A 19,590-nucleotide genomic window follows, 5' to 3' on the forward strand; every position below is an offset into this window, starting at 1 on the left:
ATTTTAATGTAGGCCATATCTTTTTAATTCGTGAAAAAAATTAACGACTAAGGGTACAGGAGAAACCTGATGTATACTGTCACATACCACATAAGCACATTTATCTTCCAGTTCCAAAGGGAATGTTTATTAAAGGCTCAAGAGTAACTTTCAAGCCAGTCTTTCTCAGGCTTAGCATGCATAAAGAAATCATTATGACAAAGGAAGGTATCAACTACATACTAAAACTTAGAGCTTGCGAGAACAAGTTTCAGGTGTACGAATGCCAGCCACCCAGGACATACCTAGTCTTCATAATTTTATACAGGATATTGTCAACTAATTTCAACACAAGTTGGTGTTGAAATTAAATTCATTTAAATGTGTTAAATTCAAGTAAGAATTAACACTTAAAGACACTGATAAAATAATGTAGTTATTTCAATAGCAAACACTTTTTTCTTAAAGATAGTTACCACTTTTTAAGATCAGTAATGCGCTACACCGGAAAAAAAAAAAAAAAAATTTAAACCCTAGACAGGGGAAGCCAACTATACTATTCACAGCAGGAACTATTCCAGAAGCAGCAGAAGGTTCAAGGATATAAATGAGATTTAAGAGGAGGTAGACTTGAGTTTACTGCCAGAAACTCAAAAAGACCTCTCTTGATCTGAGAAGGTCCTCCAAGCTGGCTTTCATTCAAGTCTCTTAAATCTCACTGAGAGGGAGAGAAGAAAACCTAGCCTTACCCCCAATTTTCTGCTATTTAGTGCCAGCTCTCATCAATTTTCGCTCTTCTTTATGTAACTTAGGAGTTCGTCTTTCTCCATTTGGTAGCCGCTTTTTTTCCACTGTTCTCGCAACTGCTGCAACAGAGCCCCAATTTCTTTTCCTGAAGAAATGCCCACTTTTCTGATGTCATGGCCACTCACAGGAAATGGAGGAATGCACCACTGCTGCATCTGCTGCAGAAGACCATGCTCTCCCTGGTACTTCAGGAGTTCACACACGCGGGGCATTGCATCAGATTCCCTAGACTAAGGGCCAGAATCAAACATTAAAGTTCCATCTCACGTTAGAATGCTTGCTAACGAGCATATCCTAAAAGGTAAATAATAACCGAGGTGAAATTTTTCATTTAAAATAAATGACATCCACATAACACACTGTAGACCTTAATATTAATTAGTTCTGACCAAGCCTGTATATACTTACATCTATAATGAAGTCTTGATAGGGTTTCAGTGGCTCTGAACTATCCATTGCTTTAACTAAATCTTTCCTGTTTTTAACTATGAATATACCAAGGTTCTTCTCTTCTTTTGAAATCTTCAACCTCAAATCCAATTTTGTGACATCATCCTGTACTTTGAATAATGAGGCCAAGAGAGTCATTGGCTTTGGTGAAAAACCATCAGCATTTTTACTAACTTTGTTAAATTCTTCTAAACTTGCACTAGTAGGTAAGCCTGTAGGGACAAAAACATTTTTCACCGATTATGATTTTTTACACACTCATATCCTCAACCAACCATGGTGTAATATACAAAATGCCCTGTCACTAGAACTCACTGATTCAGTCTGATGCTCCATCTTACAGGTTAGTTGCTATTCCCTCCCATAATGTCCCCAAAACCCAGGGGAGTCCTAACACATGAGTTTCCATTACTGAGCTACATCAGGAGGTCCTGAGGCAGTGGTGGTGTCAGACTCATGGGAGATACTAACTTACTCATGACTTCCCACTGACCTGTCACAGACCATCCACGCCCCACACTGCCATGCAAAAACTGTATATGACATAGCCCCAAGTTTCCTGCAGTGTGCTCCAGCATAGACCACTGTTCTTTCTAAAACAATATTAATTTCTATGTATCTCACTCTTTCAAGTGCTTTACACGTATTAACTCATTGAATCTTTTAGCCCTTCTATTAGACCGATGCTGTTCCTCTCACACCCTTTTGGATTCAGTAACTAATGATCATGGAACTAATCCAAATCACAAAGCTGACATCACTCAAACCCAGGTCTGACACCAAAGGCCACTGTGTCCCACCCCCGACCCCGAAGTTTATCTTATTTTAAAATACTGCATTTCTCCTTTTGGAATTAGTCAAACATTTTTCCCTATGAAATTTTAAACCAGATGTTTCACTGTAAAAAATTCAAATATTTTGTAACTTGCTCTCACCTATGTAAGGAGCCACATCAAGATCATAGAGGAGGTGAATCAAATGATTTACATGGTTACCAACAAGAATTTTTTTCAATTCCACCCAAATCCTCTCTCCTGATATTCCAGCCAAGCCTTTTGCATTTTCTGCAATTGCTTCCAAAGTCTCAGGATCGTGGTCACCAGGTTTGTCTACAATTCTCCCATAAAACCTACAAAACAAAATTCTCAGAGCATGTTACCTCTATGTTGGCGTATCACTAGAAAAATCTTGTTTTTCATTTAACTGGTACTATTCCATACATCTAATATGAGACAACACAGATTTAGGTTTAAGAGGGACCTTAGACATCATCTGGTCAAATCCTTACCTTCCTTTTGTTCCCAAATGACAAAACCTGAGCTCCAATAAAATATAAATAACCTTTTTTTTAATAAGTAACTTTCTTCAATTAACAAGAACTAGAAACCTCTACTCACTTGCATTTCCAAATCAGTGACTCAGACATTTAGAATGGCCATCAAATGTACTTCCTGGAACTGGTACCTATACTGGATGAATAACGCAGAACATTCTTGGGAAGACTGGAATGCCATCAACAGAACAGTGTACAAAGCTTGCCTCTCTGTGCCCATCAATACTTTTAATGAAGAGTTTCAAACAGGACTCATCTAGCTGCAGACAACGGAGTATATTTCTAGCAATCTCAGAATTGGAAGCTTTAAAATACACCTGTACTAACACATCTTTAAAATTCAGTTCATTAATAATGTAGATTAAATGACAGTAAATACGGATGTCAGTCTGTGTTCTATTATTTGCAAAGAGAGACTTTTGCAAATACTCCAATTTAAAGGAAAAGCGTTTACTGACAAAATATGTAGGCTCCGTTACAGAATATTCTAAATATGATCCCAACCAGTGAAAAATATTATTGGACATAAACTAGCCAGTTAGAATCGTTTTTAAAAAGGGTTACAGCTTGGAGTTTAAAAATCAGTGCTATGCACAAAACCATCCAAATTTATTTCATGCTTTTAGCAAGTTCATCTAAGGGTTTCTCATGACCACCTAAAACTGTAAACCATATGAAGGCAAAGACACTCACTCCTCCGTATTCAAAGCACCAGGAAGTGGTTGGCCTGTGGTAAACACTAAATTTTATGATCAGTGCAGGAAATAAAAAGAAAAATGGACATTTAAAAAATGATTTAAAGCTGAATTCTATAAAAGACCATCACAGAATGGAATAAATATCTATGTTTCGGGAACAATCTCACAGTTAAGTCACATTTTACTAGTAAGTCTATTGGAAGCAGACATTTGGGATGTCACCATGTTGTACTCTGACCTGCGCATTTCACATGATTGGAATTGTGCTCTGGGATATTAAAATCTGTATTATTTTTTAAAAATTCTTACCGGAAATACCGTAAAATTCGAAGATAATCTTCTTGTATTCTCTGTTTAGCATGTCCAACAAACCTAACTTTCTTATTTTTTAAATCTTCATAACCATTGAAGTAGTCAAATAAGGTACCATCAAAACCTATTCATTAAAAAAAAGGGAAAAGATCACTGTTAGCAAATAAGAACTGGAAAACAAAATTCGCTTTTAAAAACTATTACAACAGTAAAAGCTAAGTGAAGAGTTACAAAGTTAAAATACAGACATGAACAGCATTCATGCATACCTACTATCAGATGGAAGATCAAATGGAATAAAACGCTGTATTTACAACAGTAACTAAAAAGATAACGCCCAGGGGTGCCTGGATGGCTCAGTCCTTAAGCGTCTGCCTTCGGCTCAGGTCGTGATCCCAGGGTCCTGGAATCAAGCCCTGCATTGGGCTCCCTGCTCCGCGGGAAGCCTGCTTCTCCCTCTCCCACTCCCCCTGCTTGTGTTCCCTCTCTCGCTGTGTCTCTCTCTGTCAAATAAATAAATAAAATCTTTAAAAAAATAAAAAGATAAAAAGATAATGCCCAGAAATGAACTAAACAATAAATATGTCTCAAGTATGAACTGGGGTGGAGATAAGACACCAGACAAGCTGATTTTCAAGTTAATATAGGAAAATAAACAAGAATAGCCAAGGTAATCTGGGAAAAAAAATAAGTAGCAAAAAGAATCTGGAAAACTAAAACAATAAACCATAGGAAAAAAAATTTATGATCCTGGGAGAAGACCTTTCAAAATACACAGTTAGGGTGCCTGGGTGGCTCAGTTAGTTAAGCGTCTGCCTTTGGCTGAGGTTATAATCTTGGAGTCCCAGGATCGAGTCCCACATCGGGCTCCCTAGTAAGTGGGGAGTCTGTTTCTCCCTCTGTCCTTCACCCTGCTTGTGCTCTCTCTTGCTCACTCTCTCTCTCTCTCAAAAAAAAATCCAAAAAAAAAAAAATACAGTTAATCCTTAAACACAGGTTTGAACTCTATACATCCACTTACAGGTGGATTTTTTTTCCTGAAGATTTTCTTTTTTAATTTATTGGAGAGAGAGAGCAAGAGAGAGCACAATGGGGAGGGGGGGGGCGGGAGAGGGGGGCCGAGGGAGAAGCAGGCTCCCTGCATGAGCAGGGAGCCCGATTCAGGGCTTGATCCCAGGACCCTGGGATCGTGATCTGAGATGAAGGCAGACGCTTAACCAATGGAGCCCCTATCTTTTTTTTTTTTTTTTTTTTTTTTACAAGACTATAAGTGTTTTCTCTTACGATTTCCTTAGCATTTTCTTTTCTCTATATTGCTTTACTGTAGGAAGGCAGTATATAATACATTGAACATAAAAAGTTTGTGTTAATTGTTATCAGTAAAGCTTCCTACCAATAGTAGACTATTACTAATTAAGTATGGGGGGGTGGAGTCAAAAATTAATATGCAGATTTTAGACTGCATGGGGGTTTACTTAACAAAACTAAACACACAAACACACACACACCACCAGAACCTTAAATAATTCAACCACCTAAAAATCAAATATGCCTACATGACAAGAACCACCATAATGAAAAGCGTAAGATAACTGACATACTGAGAAAAAGACATGTAGGTCAGTATAGAACCAAATACCTAACTTCCAGAATATACAAAAAGCTCTTGTAAATAAACAAAAATACCATGTATAAATAGAAGAATTAGCTAAAAATATACTAAGGAAACATAAAAAACCTTTAAAAATGAAGAATTTTTGGAGAACCTGGGTGGCTCAGTTGGTTAAGCTCAGATCATGATCTTGGGGTTGTGAAATTGAGCCCCACATAGGCCTCTGCACTTAGCTGGGAATCTACTTAAGATTCTGCTTAAGATTCACTCCCTCTCCACACCATTCAACCGTCCAAATGGGGAGGTCGGTGATTCTGAGAGATACTTCACTTGTGCTCTCCCAGAAGAGAAGCACTGCCACTACTTCTGAAAAACTACTTCTCAATTTAGTTCTGTCTGAACTTTAATGCTTCTTGATATCCCGAATGCAAAAATAATAGTAAGCTCAGGCTTAACACTTCCCAAACTGTTTGGATTTATATGGCATTTCGATATGTATAGCAAATTCAAAAGGCTCCAAATTCAAAGAAATAACAGAATATGGGGGAAAAAAGGAAATAGGCAAAAATATGATTACAAAGTAGCAAGTGCATGTGGTATATCTGTCTCTTAATGACAAGATTGGACTCTCCCTGGTGAGCACGGAAGTGCTACCAAAATTTGGAGGGAAGAAAAAGAAAAAGAAAAAAAAAAAAAAAAAAACACACACAGGATAAGACAAGAGTGAAGTTTGAGAAGCAAAAAACCAGAAATGCCAGAACTCGGAATGCTTCATCCAGTAAGGCTTGAAAAAAGCCTGGATGGAAAAATGGGTTGAAAGTAAAAATTAGTGAGAATATCCCATCAGTGTGCACTTCATCTTTTGCTCTGAATAGCACTTTCAACATATGGTGCATAAAAGTAAGAAATAAAGTTGAGCTGTAAGAATAATGTGTAGTGGTTAAGAAAGTGACCTCTGGAGCCAGGATGCTTAAGTTGGAATCCTAATTCTGCAATCTACCAGCTGACTTTAAGCAAATTATTGTGGGTTAAACAGCAGTACCTGCATCATAGGGATGCTGGGAAGATTAAATTTCTGTGATGTGCACAGTGCCTGGCATATTATAAGGGCTCAGCAAATGTTAGAAAACAGTAGTACCAATAAGAATAGCTTTTATTTCTATAAAACAGTATACTGAAAAGGAATATTAGTTTCTCTCTTTTAGTTAGGTATGCTTAGGAGAAGCCAGTTACAAATTTTATAATTGCACTAGTTGGAGCAGTTTACCCTAAGTCATTATGAGCTAAGAAGAAACAAACACCTGGAGTTTGATCACATAATGGAGAGAAAACATGTCCCAAACTGGGCTCCCTCTTGTCGTAAATCACCTAGGTTTTGGAAATCCAAGCTTCAGTCATGGTAGTCTGTGACTTGAGCTAAGCTCTTAACATCTCAGTCTATTTCCTCACCAAATGGATTTAATACTTAAGTTTTTGTGACAGTTCAAAGCGATAAAGTATATCAAGTAACCGAGAACCTAGCAAGTGCTCTAGAAACACATCATTAATGCAGTTAGCAAGAGAGTCCCATCTTGGCATACAACCCCCTTCTCCATCCCATGAAGCAAATCCTATTACAGGTTTTCCTGTAATATCTCCAAGTTCACTTTAGGCCGTATCACCTTTACAAAAGACCTACATTAATACCTGTTTTTGTTAACCAAAAGAAATCTGGAAGAGGATTTTCATGTTGATGAAACAGTAATTGCTTCCACACCTTATACCATTTCAACTTGAAAAAAGTTACACAGGATACTTTTGGGTAGCAAGGAACCTGTCCTTCATCCTTTCACTATTACTGCTGCCACAACTAGGTTATGAAGAGTGGTTGCTTCAGCTCTATTTTCTAATCCAGTCTTAAACACAAAGGGCTTGACTACAATTTATAGGACAAAAAATAACGCTTCAATAAAGCACTAACTTAATTCACCTATTATGAGTCTCATTGGTTTCATTAACAAAAAAATCAAGTTGAGATGATAAATAGGTTCTCTCTTGCATGCCAGCTCTGATTACAGGTGAGTCCTAAAATGTAATGCTATGAAAGAATCGGACCTTGTGTCTGGGCACGGCCACAGAAAAGGTGCTCAGGTCATTCACAAGTGTGTGCCATGGGCACCAGAAAAGAGGAAAGGCAGGCTAGTGTGGGCATGCACAAAAGACAGTGCAATGGAGAATGATTTGGGGGATGTATGTGGGTGCATTTTTCTTACCTGAAATGTTAACCATTTTTAGATGCAATTAATAAGTGAGCACGGAATGTGTACATGTGCCAAGCACTGTTCTAAAGACGTATAATTATTAACTCCGTTAATCCTCACGACAGCCTTGCAAAGGAAGCAGATATTAGCATCCTCATTTTATAGCCAGTGAGTCAGAGTCAGAGAATTTGAATCCAGGACTTTTGGCTCCAGAGTCATCTTTTAACCCATACACTACACTCTCAGATGAAACTAAACCTCTCGGGTTGGAGAACATTTCCAGGATGCAGATTGACTCGAAAAGGCAGCTTTCAGGGGTTAAGCATCCAACTCTTGGTTTCAGCTCAAGTCATGATCTCGGGGTCGTGGGATCACACCCCACATTGGGCTCCTTGCTCAGAACAGGGTTGGCTTGGGAGTCTCTCTCCTTTTCCCTCTGCCCCTCACCCCGCTCTCTCTCAAATAAATAAATCTTTAAAAAAGGGGGGGGGCAGCTTTCAGAAAGACTGGATTAAAAAATTATCTCTAGATATTACCTAAAAACATAGAATTTATAGTGAGATCTCTGCGTTCAGCATCTTTCTGCCAATCAGTTGTGAATTCTACCTCAGCATGTCTTCCATCAGTGACAACATCAATCCGCAGTGTAGTAATTTCAAAATTTTCTTCATGAAGCTGTAATGAAATGTTTTTTAATTAGTTTTTAGTATCACTGGATGAATTGAAAAAAATAAGAGTCCTGACAAGTATATCTTCTTTTCAAAGTCACCTAGTACACATCTATCTTGAAACAGAAAGACACAATATTCAAGATAGATCCAAAGAATTTTTTTTAAAAATAAATCCATCTTAATTAAAAAGGATGAGTCTGACATTAAAAAAAAAAAAATGACAACTCTAACAAATGCTGTGGCAAGGACAGAAGAGGCCCTCAAAACAGTGTATTCCAGTTCTTCATTTCAAATTAGGCTACTCTGAAATATTTTTTAATAGCTCCAGTTTGCCTCTTAAGAGCTGAATATCAATTTATAACATATATACCATTAGCAAAGGACTGATAGAGGAAGAACTACAAACCATTAACTCCTTCTGCAACTGGTAACCATCAATGAAGCTGAAATAAAGTACTATATATATATATATATATATATATATATATATACACATATATATCGTGGGAAGAGAGATGAGCTCCAGCTGGGAAAAAGCGGAGTAGCTTCAGGATAGATGACATGTGAGCTGAGCCTTGAAAACTAAGCAGGATCTGTACGTGCACACGTGGAAAGAGCATTTCAATGAAGAGAAAAGATAACCAAAGGCACAGGTGAGAGAAAGAGGGATATATGCACAAGTATTGCTGACAAATAGCATGTTAGCATTTAGGGTAGACGGCAAAGGGTTTCACATGCCACTGAGGAATTTGGAATCTCTTCATTAAGAACTGAAGGCTACTAATGATCACTGTAAGTCTGTTCTAGAATTCCTCTCGATCTCATTTCTTCTCTAGAAACAAGTTAGATCTCACTATAAGGTTCTAGAACTCAAGAATTTGAAGCACAAGTTTTCTGTAAAGGTAAGCGGTAAGAAAAGGGTTTGAAATATGGAAGACTGAAAATCACTGTAGGAAACAGACCCCTGGAATGTCTCCCTGGCAAAGAACCAGAGATTAACTCACTAGAAAGGCTGACCTATAAACAGTCACAATTTGGGACACCAGACACAGAGGATGGTGGGAGTGAAGCACCACAATGAAAACAAGATTAAGTGAAAAAAATCAACACGACCCTCATTCTCTTTCCCCACTCGGTTTTCCAAATGCTAATAACCAGGCTTGTTCTAACCTGAATGACACTAAAGGATTCTTCTGATTTTCCCTAATGAAAAGGCCTACCGATACTGACATTGGTGATCCCACAACTAACTAGCTGACATTTCCTACACAAACTACAGTAAAGTTCGCAAGTCACCTAACGAACACCAGAGGATCACCCAAACTTAAGAACCAGACCCCATTTAAGGAAAGCCAACAGCAAAGACAGAAAAAGAGGAAAGAGAGTGTCAAAGCAACTATAACCGATATCCTAAAGAAAGAAAGATACTGCATCTGAAACAAGAAGAGAAAGTTTTCAAAACTTTCTGAGAAACACCTCAAAAATTTTTTAAATGGCAAAGGTTGCAAATATAACAGGAAAACTGGATGATCAAGTTAAGGCAATCTCACGGAAAGTAAAATAAAGATATGAGAATATAAAATAGGAGAGGGGCGCGTGGGTGGCTCAGTCAGTTAAGTGACTGACTTCAGCTCAGGTCATGATCTCAGGGTCCTGGGATCGAGCCCTGTGTAAGGCTCAGCGTGCAGCAGGGCGTCTGCTTCTTCCTCTCCCTCTGCCCCTCCCCCTGCTCGTGCTCACTCACTCTCTCTCTCAAATGAATAAAAAAAACTTAAATATAAAATAGGAGACAAAAGATAAAACTAGCAGATCAGAGTCCCCATGGTCCAACATCCAACATCACAGCAGATTCCAAAGGTGAAGACCTTGAACAAAGGGGATGGAATTATGAGAGGAATACAAGAGGGCCCACTAAGTATCCCTACACAGTGAATGAAAAGACACATCCAAACCAAAGCACAGCGTCTTGAAATTAAAAACACTACGTAAAAAGCTCAGAAAGCCTTCCTAAGGAGGGGTGGGGGGCTGGGATCCGGAGATGAAGTGGCTCAAAACACAGGAACTGAAACTTGATGGGTTTCATCTACTAAGAGGAAGGTCACAGAGTACAGGAACGAAATAATGGCACACAGAAAGCTAGAGAAAAGAAAAATGCTGTTAAGTGCAGGGAAAACCAAAATCACCCCAGAAAGAGATGCAGGCACAATACACTTCATAATCCAGCTGCAACCAATACAGTCAGAAATGAAAACACTGAACATGAATTCAACCAAACATGATGGTCCAGGCATAGTGTGAAGACGAGGGAGGGAGAGCTGCATGCACTGTGGGCAAGAAGCTCCCACTCTCCCGTGCAGCAAGTCAGCACACAACATCTCACAACTGGGAAATCTGAAACAAAGACAAACTCTGCAGCATAGAAATGACTTTTTTAGAAATGTGGGGCTAACAGGTAAGTACCATAAAAACTAGTTGAAAGTGGCTGTAGCAAAGGAGGATGCAGGGTGTAAAAGGGAGAGAGAGACAGACATATTTTATTAGTTTTTCGTCACTTGCTTTTTAAAACTAGAAAAAACATATTAAACTTCTAAAAATTACAAAAAAGACAATGTAATTGCTGTCAAACCTTTCACTTACCCTGGCAGTAATTGTTCCATGCTTTTCTCCTTTGTTGTTTATCATACGAATACCCGCAGCCTGAAACATGTCCTTCATTTGAGCAGGGGTAGCAGTGGTAGCAAAATCCACATCTTGAGGCTTTACTCCATTTAATAAATCCCTCACCGCTCCTCCTGCTATTCTTAATTCATGATTTTCTTTGACAAATAATTCTGAGAGGAGAAAGAATATATTTTACTTCAGTTTATTTAAGAATTATAAAAGTACAAGGTTTTTCCAATCTATTAGGGACAGCAGAAATTACTTAACTAGACTTTTCACATAAAAATTAGAACAAGGCCCACAGAAATGAAGTGACTTACCTAGAGTAGAATGCCTCTCACAACTCTTGAGAGCAGGGAATTTGCAGATTTTTTTCTTGGCAGATTCGGAAGATAATTCAGAATTATCTTCCCAATTATCTTCCACAATCCCCCAAGGTCACCGATACGCATTTGAATTATAACCAAAAAGTGAAGAATTCTGCTTTTCCTCCAAGTTTATGTGCATACTTCAGAAACGTCAGGTGTTCTTAGACCTATTTCTCTTTGTGTACTGATGCTGAGGCTATAACGTTCATGCATGAAGCTATGAAACTGTCAAACAACATTAGTCTATCACCCCAGGTATGATAACATTACAGCTAAGAATCCCTCAAGAAATAATCTGCATACAATGTTTATTTCTGCTCCTCTCTGTGCTCTAGAAAAGCCATAGGAAGGCTCAAACTACTGTGAGGGCCTCAATACAGGAGACCCAGAGTGGACTCCTCTAGGTACAAGATAAGGCAAAGTCCATTGTTAATTACTCATGACCAAAGGACATCATATGGCACCTAGGGAGAATGACATCCAGAAACTGGCCTTATACAACCCCCTGAGCCTTGGTATTGCCAAAAGGTGGCCTGGCACCCATAACTGGGCCCTGGTATTCTCCTGTTGAACCCAAACAATGTCAGAGAACATCCACATCAGATAAGTCCACTCGGTGACCATGATGGATCGGTTAAAACAAGACAACTAGTAATCCTATCTGAACACAGAAGACAGGAATACTATCAAAGACACCACCTTATGACAATTAATAATATGTGTGACTTCTTATTTATCCACCGGTTAACAGAGCAGAGAGCTGTGTTCTCACCTTCTAGGTAAGAATTAAGACACCCATCGTAGATTTATCCTTGCTTCCTGATACCACCTAACCCACAGGAAACTGTACTTCTTATACCTGCCCCAAAATATGATACAAGCACAAACCCTACAAGAAGTCCTTTCTAAAAACCTTTGGCTGAGATACTCCAAGGTTCTCCATGGTCAGTGTTCTCCTAACAACTCACCTGGTCTCTGACTGGAGGGCACTGACCTGAGCACTGAGCTAAATACATCAGAGTTCTGACATCCCTAATCACAAGCCAGTATGTTAACCTCCATCCCTACCCTAAATCTGTGCTTGCTCATCCTCTTCCTCTACCTATTCTTCCTAAACCTTCAGCCCAACTCTCTGGAGACAACCTACAATGATCTGCTACAAAGTAACAAATGCTCCCTCCATTTACCTTCTGGCCTAAATTTCTGGCTGTCCCAGACCATCCTAAGTCCTTTCCAAGAGTATGTGTTGTTCATCTTCCTTTCACTCCACATTTCTAATCAAGTCCTACTGACTATATGTCCCTATTAAGGGTTCCTTCATATAGGGTTCATGGTCTCTTAAAATAAAATATAAAAACCATGTATGGTAGTCAAAAAAAACAAAAACAAAACAAAAAACCATATATGTTAGTCCAGTTTTCATGAGATTTATAGAGGTCCATGACCCAAAAAGTTAAGGACTGCCAAACTATTTCTGGACTCTATCCTCATTTCTCCCTAGTTCAGGGCCTCTTCATCTCCTTCCTGAACAAGAGTGCTACATCAGCCCCCTTAAATCCAGCTTCCACCGTCTAGACAGAGGGTTCTAAATCACTCGCTTGATTAGGCTATGCCACCGTTCCTCTGACTACTCCCAGCACAATATCCACATTTCTGTGGTACATTATACAAGGGCCTCCTGACCCAGTTCTGTCTCCTCTCTCACTAATCTCTGCATCGTGCTTTACACTCAAACTCTCCCTGTAGTTTCTCTCTGTAACTTTGCTTGCAAAGATCACTTCACCCAAACACCTTCCCAGCTTACTCACCTCGCTAAGCAGCTGGCCATGAAATGTCTTGGTGCACAACCCACACCAGGAAGACATTTTGCATGTTAGTCACTCTTACCTAAACCGAACTTTCAGGATGTCATACCACACGATCTCATCTATTCTACCCTCTTTTCCTGTTTTTCTAATGCTGGTCATGACCACTAAATTGACTTTAAGGTCGACTAGTGGGGTTACTACCCACAATGAGGAAAACACTGATCTAGCACATCCTTATTCATCTTTTGTGATTCAGTTTAGGAAGCCTCTCCTGCTGGTGGAGTTAAATCAATTTCCTCTAAGCTATGAGAGGAGCCTATTTTTTATGCATACTAATTATATTAAAATTACCTGTTCATTCTTAGGGTAGAATACTTATCTTACTTATCTTTACACCAATGTGGCTCACAATGGAACCTAATTGTGATATCCCTGCTTCAAAAAAAATTTAAAAAAAAAAATCAGAGTGACCTCATTGGAAATGTATTTTTTTTTTTTTTAAGATTTTTTATTTATTTATTTGACAGAGAGAGACACAGCGAGAGAGGGAACACAAGCAGGGGGAGTGGGAGAGGGAGAAGCAGGCTTTCCACTGAGCAGAGAGCCCGACGCGGGGCTTGATCCCAGGACTCTGGGATCATGACCTGAGCCGAAGGCAGACGCTTAACGACTGAGCCACCCAGGCGCCCCGGAAATGTATTTTTTAAAGGTTTTCTTCCTTCAATACAGTGAGAAACTATTTTGAAATGCAAAAAATGAGTAAGTTTTACTTTCACTTGAACCTACTTTAACAGGATGAAGAAGGTCAAGACTGAATACAAGATCACCTGTTTTAAGATTCTCATGCTAGCTTGACCAAAATTTTAAGTTCAAAGTCACCTAATCAATTAACCGCATTACACAAAGAGATACAGAATTCAAAGTAATCTATTCATCATTTTGATTAGCCGTATGGAAATAGATAACTATTTCCCAAAAACTCACAATTCTAACATAATACCACTGAGAAAGGCGTATTAAGGCAAAAAATGTGCCCATGTGGAACAGTCATAAAAAGTGTAAGAAATGCAATGACTTTATGCTGACCTAAAAGAATAGGGATTATCAAGCTTAGACACTCCTTTTCCTCAATTACTGGTATCTTCAATCTTACAGAAATCCACATTTCAATGAATTTTGTAAACTACATACTCAGAAAAAAAATACCTAATGCAGCTAAATTTAATTGTAAATTTAAGCCTGAGACTCAAGAAATGCATAATTTCATCATTCCAAAGCTATTAATCTGCTTCAACTGCCACAGCTGATAGTAAGCTATTTTTAATTACTATCGTTAGCAATCCAAAGGACCATGATATTATATGTCAGAAAATTTTTACAATTGTCTATTTTTTTATTTTAATTTTCAATCTAATTTTCATTAACTTCTTCCCTCTACAATTTTGAATTTTAAGTTTTGGAGGAAGGGGGTACAGAAAGTGCAACTAAAATGGGAAGACCATTTTATGTCATGACTATTCCTACCAAAAAATAAACGAACTGTTCTTCAGTTTTTCCAGGATCTCCCAAACTTGAAGAGTGATCAGGTGTTCCTACTGTCCCAAAAGTTACAGTGATGGCCTTACGACAGCACATACCAAAGCACTTAAAAGCTAACCACTGAGTGCTAATGCCCAGTATTTGACCACAGCCAAGCAGCCAAAGAAGTCCTGGCTTGTCCACTAACCACGTTAACTTAGGAAAAAAATCAATGTTTGGAACTTCAGTCTCATGTATAGAATGGAGAAAAAAATCTCATATGCCCCTAGCATGCCTCTACAATGTTGTCCTCAAGCAAAAGGAAAAATAAATTACATGAAATAAACTGACAAATTATAAAATCCTATACAGTGTACAGATAATCCACTACCCTAGCTTCCCTAAGTCTTGCATACTGGAAACTAATTTCACATGTGGCAAAGCACCTATTAGGATTTGAGAACTGGTATAGTATTCAACTGCACAGTATCACCATCCAACAGCCATCATTTGTGTGTATGTGTTTGTGCATTGTTTTCATGCAGAATATCTTATTTTACCAGAACACGCAAGTCTTTAGAAAGTAGCAAAAAACAAATAAAACCAATTATTTGATTTTCTAACTGATGAGCCTTGCACTAAAAGATTCCATTCTTGCCACTTCCACTCTAACCTAAAAAAGTCAACTTTAGAATATGTCCGTGCTGGGGCACCTGGGTGGCTTGGACAGTTAGGCATCTGCCTTCAGCTCAGGTCATGATCCCAGGTTCCTGGGATCGAGCCCCACATCGGGCTCCCTGCTCAGGGAGCTTCTCCCTCTCCCTCTGTTTCCCCTGCTTGTACATTGTCAAAAATAAATAAAATCTTTAAAAAAAAAAAAAAAAAGAATATGTCCGTGCTACCATTTGCCAGGCTTTGGAGGACAAGACCCTGGGGGTAAATAGATCTGTATCTTCCCACCGTACTAAGTTCCTAAATCCATAGGATTTCACCTCTCAAGATGGAGACAATTCAACTCTTGAGGTAAGGGTTAGTAAGCCAAATGAAATTGTTAAAATAAAATATGTTCAAGAACCTATAGCAATCAATATCCAGAGCCTTGTTTCCAAAAGAAAAATGCAGAAGGACCTGAAACAGGCCACCAAGAGTTAATTACCTACATCCAAGCATTTGGCACCTTTCTTCCAAGAGGCCTCTTGCAACTGAAGGTGGGAAGATTAGGAGCTGGGAAAGGCATATAAAGAAAGAACAAGCTTGAATTCAACTCAGATTTGGAGCTTCTAAACTTGTGCTGTTCAAACAGTAGGCATATATGGTTACTGAACTGAGCACTTAAAATGTGGTGAGTCTGAATTAAGATGGTTGGGATGTGCTAACCACCAGATTTCAAGGACTTGCAAGGAAAGATGTGAAATACCTCATTAATAATTTTACATAAATTTTATATTAAAATGATGGTATCTTAAATGTAGTTGATGAAATGCTATACTAAAATAATTACTAAAATTAATTTCACCCATTTCTTTTTATCTTTAATGTGGCTACTAGAAAAGTATACATTGGACATGTGACTGATATTTCTATTGGACTGGAGTTTCTACACTTTTTCACTGTAATTACAACTCAGAGTGAAGTATCAGCTTTAGACCCTCCACTTCAAGATCACATGAAGAATCTATATGAATCAACAAGTTCTGGACCACTGACCTGTGACATGTATCTAAAAAATCATCTAAATTCAAGAATAGAAAAGTGGCTCTGGGAATAAACGAATACAAGGAAAGTCATTTCAACGCTCCTCCACCTTTTGTGCACAGGATTAATGGAGTTCTTACAAAAATTTATGGATGCCCATCCTCCCCAGAGATTCCAGTTCAGTAGGTCAGGGTGGTACCCCAGGATTTGTGTATTTTAAAAGCTCCCCAGGTGAACCTAATGGACAGCCAGGGTTGCATGCCACTGTATAGGTCATGTTTCTACAAACACATACCTTTGTGTATTTCTTAAGGGCCACTAAAATACCAGAGGCTTTGGAATGCAGCTGTGTGGCTGCTTCAGTAACAGCATAGCTGATTCTGAGGACCAGTGTAAGGAATGGTAAGACTGTGACAAGCAACCTGAAGCTGCTGTAATCAGGGACTTAGCTTAAGTCATTTCCTGTGCCCCTTCCAGGTGAGTTTTGTATGTGCACAAATGGAAGGAACTCCTATTTCCTTCTGCCTTCAGTTCACTCAGAAAGCACTTATGACTAAGGAGGAAATACAGCTTGATGGTTACAAGCTGGGTACTGAAAGCAGACTACCCAAGTTCAAAATGCAGCTCTCTAGTTATTATAAAAATGTTGGCACATTCCTAAGCCTCCTTCCTCATCCACAAAACAAGAAAAAATGTATCTACCCATTAAGTTAGTAGGCCCAATTCTGTAACCTATCTATAAAGTAATTAGCATAACATACAGAAAAGCCATGTTTTTTAATTGAAGTCACTGCCTGAATCTTTTATGTCTGGCTATAGTTTGGGATTACCCATAGTAAACCTTTCTTTTGTTAGCTCAACAGCAAAAAAAAAAAAAACCTGAGTGTTGACTAAAAAACATTAAGCCTCCATTTCTCCATTTACACGGCCTTCCAAAGCAAGAAAGCGTCCTAATCTCTCACCTGTCAGACTCTTCAATCCTGCTGTGAACAGTGACTGGAATTCTGGAGACTGCAACTTCATTGTAAACAGATACTGCTTGAAAAGGCACAGCCTACTCCAACTACCGCTCAGTAATGGCCTGCGGCAGGGATTCAGGCACCTCAGCATCTGGGGGCAAGGTCACCAACCACACATCTACAAGACAAACATGCATGTACGATAATGAAACTTACAAGTGAGGGAAACTAAAGGGATATACTGCAATTCTATTTTACATCGGAGAGACACTCAATCTCCTGTTCAGATGAAAAAACTGAAACCAGTGACAATTGGAGGGACAGTCACCTATGACTAGATCTATGCTTGTGGCTAAGCAGTTTTGTACTCCTGAAGCACTTACTGCTATAGTCGCGTTATCACCTTTTACTATTACAGTGCTCCCTGGAGAGGTGGGTTTCGGTTAAAGCCTGAGGGGAGCAGGCTGCCAAGAACAGTGGTTGCAGAAAAGGAAACTCAAAACACAGGAAGACCTGGCCTCCTCCAAAACACGGCACAGCCACACGTTTAACACTGCACTTGCCCACCTGCACCTAAGATATACGACCCAGGGACATTTCCCAGGCATTGAAAAGCATTTCCCCAAGACTCGTCTTAGCTGCCCGCTTTTTTCCTCATTCACCATTCCTTTCCGTCCTGCCGGCTCCTGAGTCCCACCCACACCGATTTCCACGTGAACCGGGTCTCCGTGAGGGACTGCCTGGATTTCAAGCGGCCCCCACGGAACCCACAAGGGAGTCCTTCCTTTCCGTGGGCAGCAGGTTTCAAAAGGCGGCGTTTCCCACCAGGGGGCGAGACGAGTTCTCCTCACCCAGACCACGTGGGGAAGAAAAAGTGTCCTTCCAAGTCCGCCTAAAATCAGAAAAACCCGCTGAGGACCCTGGCCTCGAAGAGGCGTGTCCCGCCCCTCATTCCAGGTGCCAGACCGAAAAAGCTTAGTGAGACCCTCGGGGGGCCGGCCCCAAAGAACGGAAAGTGCCCGGGGAAGCCCGATGATTCAGCCTGCAGTTACTGGAACGTGGCGGGGACGCGGCCCCACGACGTGCACGTCGAGCTCTGTTCCGCAGTGGAGAGAATGCCTCTCACCGCCACAGGCTCGCACCCTCCCCAGGAGGCTCCACCGCCCCGGGGCCCTCCCTGCGGCGCGCACCCGCACGCCTCCCCCGTGCACCCGCTCACCGGCCCCACCGCCGCCGCCGTCGTCGCCACCCGCGCACTTCCGGACGGCGGACGCCGTGACGTCACCGCCGCGCGTCGGTCGTCAGCGAATGGGGAAATCGCAGCGGGGCGTGGGCGGGGTCCGAGTGGGCTCTCCCCGCGTGCCTGCCTCCCTACCACCGGGCTAGAAGCAGAGGGCGGTTTTTCCGCGCCTCTGAAGCCAAGCTACGCTGCAGGCGGTGCTCGTGGGGAATTCGAGGCACCAGGGTCTTGTATATCTTTTAACTACATCTCGCTACACCTCTCTCTTGCCCTGAGGTAGTCAGACGCCCATCTGCGTTGCATGCCCGTGTGATCTTGGGCAAGTGTCGCTCTTTTCCTTTGTAGAATGAGACTGTCAATAAAACCTATTACAGGGGGTTGCCAGGCTTTAATGTCATGTTACTTCCCAGCAAGGAGGGAATGCTCAGTGAGTGTTATTACTCTTCCCTTTCCTCAAGACCTAAGCAGAGGGTTTCAGACACACTAGTTCTAAATTAAACCCTCTAGTTCGTTGAAATTACTGGGCATATTTTATTTTCCCACCTGGTTTTTGTGAAGTCTGAAGGCTCTCGCAGCTGCAAAATGAAGAACTTGGATTGATGCAGTTCTTTCGTTTTTTCCAAGCCTGAGAAGAGTAAATAAAGTAGCAAAGGAGTAGGAGTAAAGCCCTAAATCCTTGAAAAGGGACACTTCCAATTAATTTGCCAATTATCTTTAAAAAAAATTAAAAAATCAGGGCACCTGGGTGGCTCAATAAGTTAAGCATCTTCCTTTGGCTCAGGTCATGATCCCAGGGTCCTGGGATGGAGCCCTGCGGTTGGACTCCCTGAGTCAGCTTGTCCCTCTGCCCTTTCCCTGGCTCGTGTGCACGCTCTCTCGCTCTCTCAAATAAATAAAATCTTTAAAAATAAATAAAATAAAATCGCATCATATGTTTTCATTAAGTGTAGTCTTTATAGCACTCTAATTTCCCTAAAATTTTCCTAGGAAAATTCATGTGCCGTAGTGTTTCTGTGGTTTCCAATGATCAGCCCTCTTATCTTCAGGGCTATTAGGTAGCCCATTTTGAGAAGAACAGGCCTAGTTTCCCAAGTTGCTGTTCAGAGGCCAAGCATTGATTTATGTTTCTTCGTGTGGCAATGAATGTATTCATATATCCTAACTAGCCTGTGCAAGAAAAAAATTAGAGAATTCAATGTGAAAGAGCATAGCACTACAGACATAAGACATTAACAGGAT

At 40.2% G+C, this 19,590-nt stretch overlaps 1 protein-coding gene across 5 annotated transcripts; it reads right to left on the reverse strand.

Annotated features, from left to right (window-relative positions):
• Window positions 1-111: 111 nt before the first annotated feature.
• TRNT1 (tRNA nucleotidyl transferase 1) lies at window positions 112-18,449 on the reverse strand. 5 transcript variants are annotated; one of them, XM_045861950.3, is made up of 9 exons: window positions 18,331-18,387; window positions 17,963-18,003; window positions 17,115-17,289; window positions 10,740-10,933; window positions 7,968-8,106; window positions 3,577-3,703; window positions 2,172-2,365; window positions 1,195-1,448; window positions 112-1,016 (listed from the first exon to the last, which is right to left on the reverse strand). In XM_045861950.3, exons 3-9 carry the CDS (start codon window positions 17,260-17,262, stop codon window positions 762-764), a joined length of 1,311 nt encoding a protein of 436 aa, XP_045717906.1. In that variant the 5' UTR covers window positions 17,263-17,289; window positions 17,963-18,003; window positions 18,331-18,387; the 3' UTR covers window positions 112-761. The 5 variants fall into 5 exon arrangements, with proteins under 5 accessions (XP_045717906.1, XP_045717903.1, XP_045717907.1 ...); XM_045861947.3 differs by lacking the exon at window positions 17,963-18,003 and having other exon boundaries at window positions 18,331-18,449; XM_045861951.3 differs by lacking the exon at window positions 17,963-18,003 and having other exon boundaries at window positions 18,323-18,386.
• Between the last annotated feature and the right edge of the window lie 1,141 nt (window positions 18,450-19,590).

This window comes from Mirounga angustirostris, unplaced genomic scaffold (assembly GCF_029215605.1).
Source record: "Mirounga angustirostris isolate CCGP_5_RB_7025 unplaced genomic scaffold, mMirAng1.0.hap1 SCAF_1, whole genome shotgun sequence".
NCBI classification, from domain to species: Eukaryota; Metazoa; Chordata; class Mammalia; order Carnivora; family Phocidae; genus Mirounga; species Mirounga angustirostris.

What these genes read in the sequence shown, in the direction of transcription:
- TRNT1 (XM_045861947.3), bottom strand. Translation starts at nt 17,262, where the DNA reads ATGCTGAGGTGCCTGAATCCCTGCCGCAGGCCATTACTGAGCGGTAGT. An exon ending in AGGATTGAAGAGTCTGACAG is followed by an intron (nt 10,934 to 17,114) that starts GTGAGAGATTAG and finishes TTCTCCTCTCAG; the next exon opens with AATTATTTGTCAAAGAAAAT. An exon ending in ATGGAACAATTACTGCCAGG is followed by an intron (nt 8,107 to 10,739) that starts GTAAGTGAAAGG and finishes ATTTCATTACAG; the next exon opens with CTTCATGAAGAAAATTTTGA.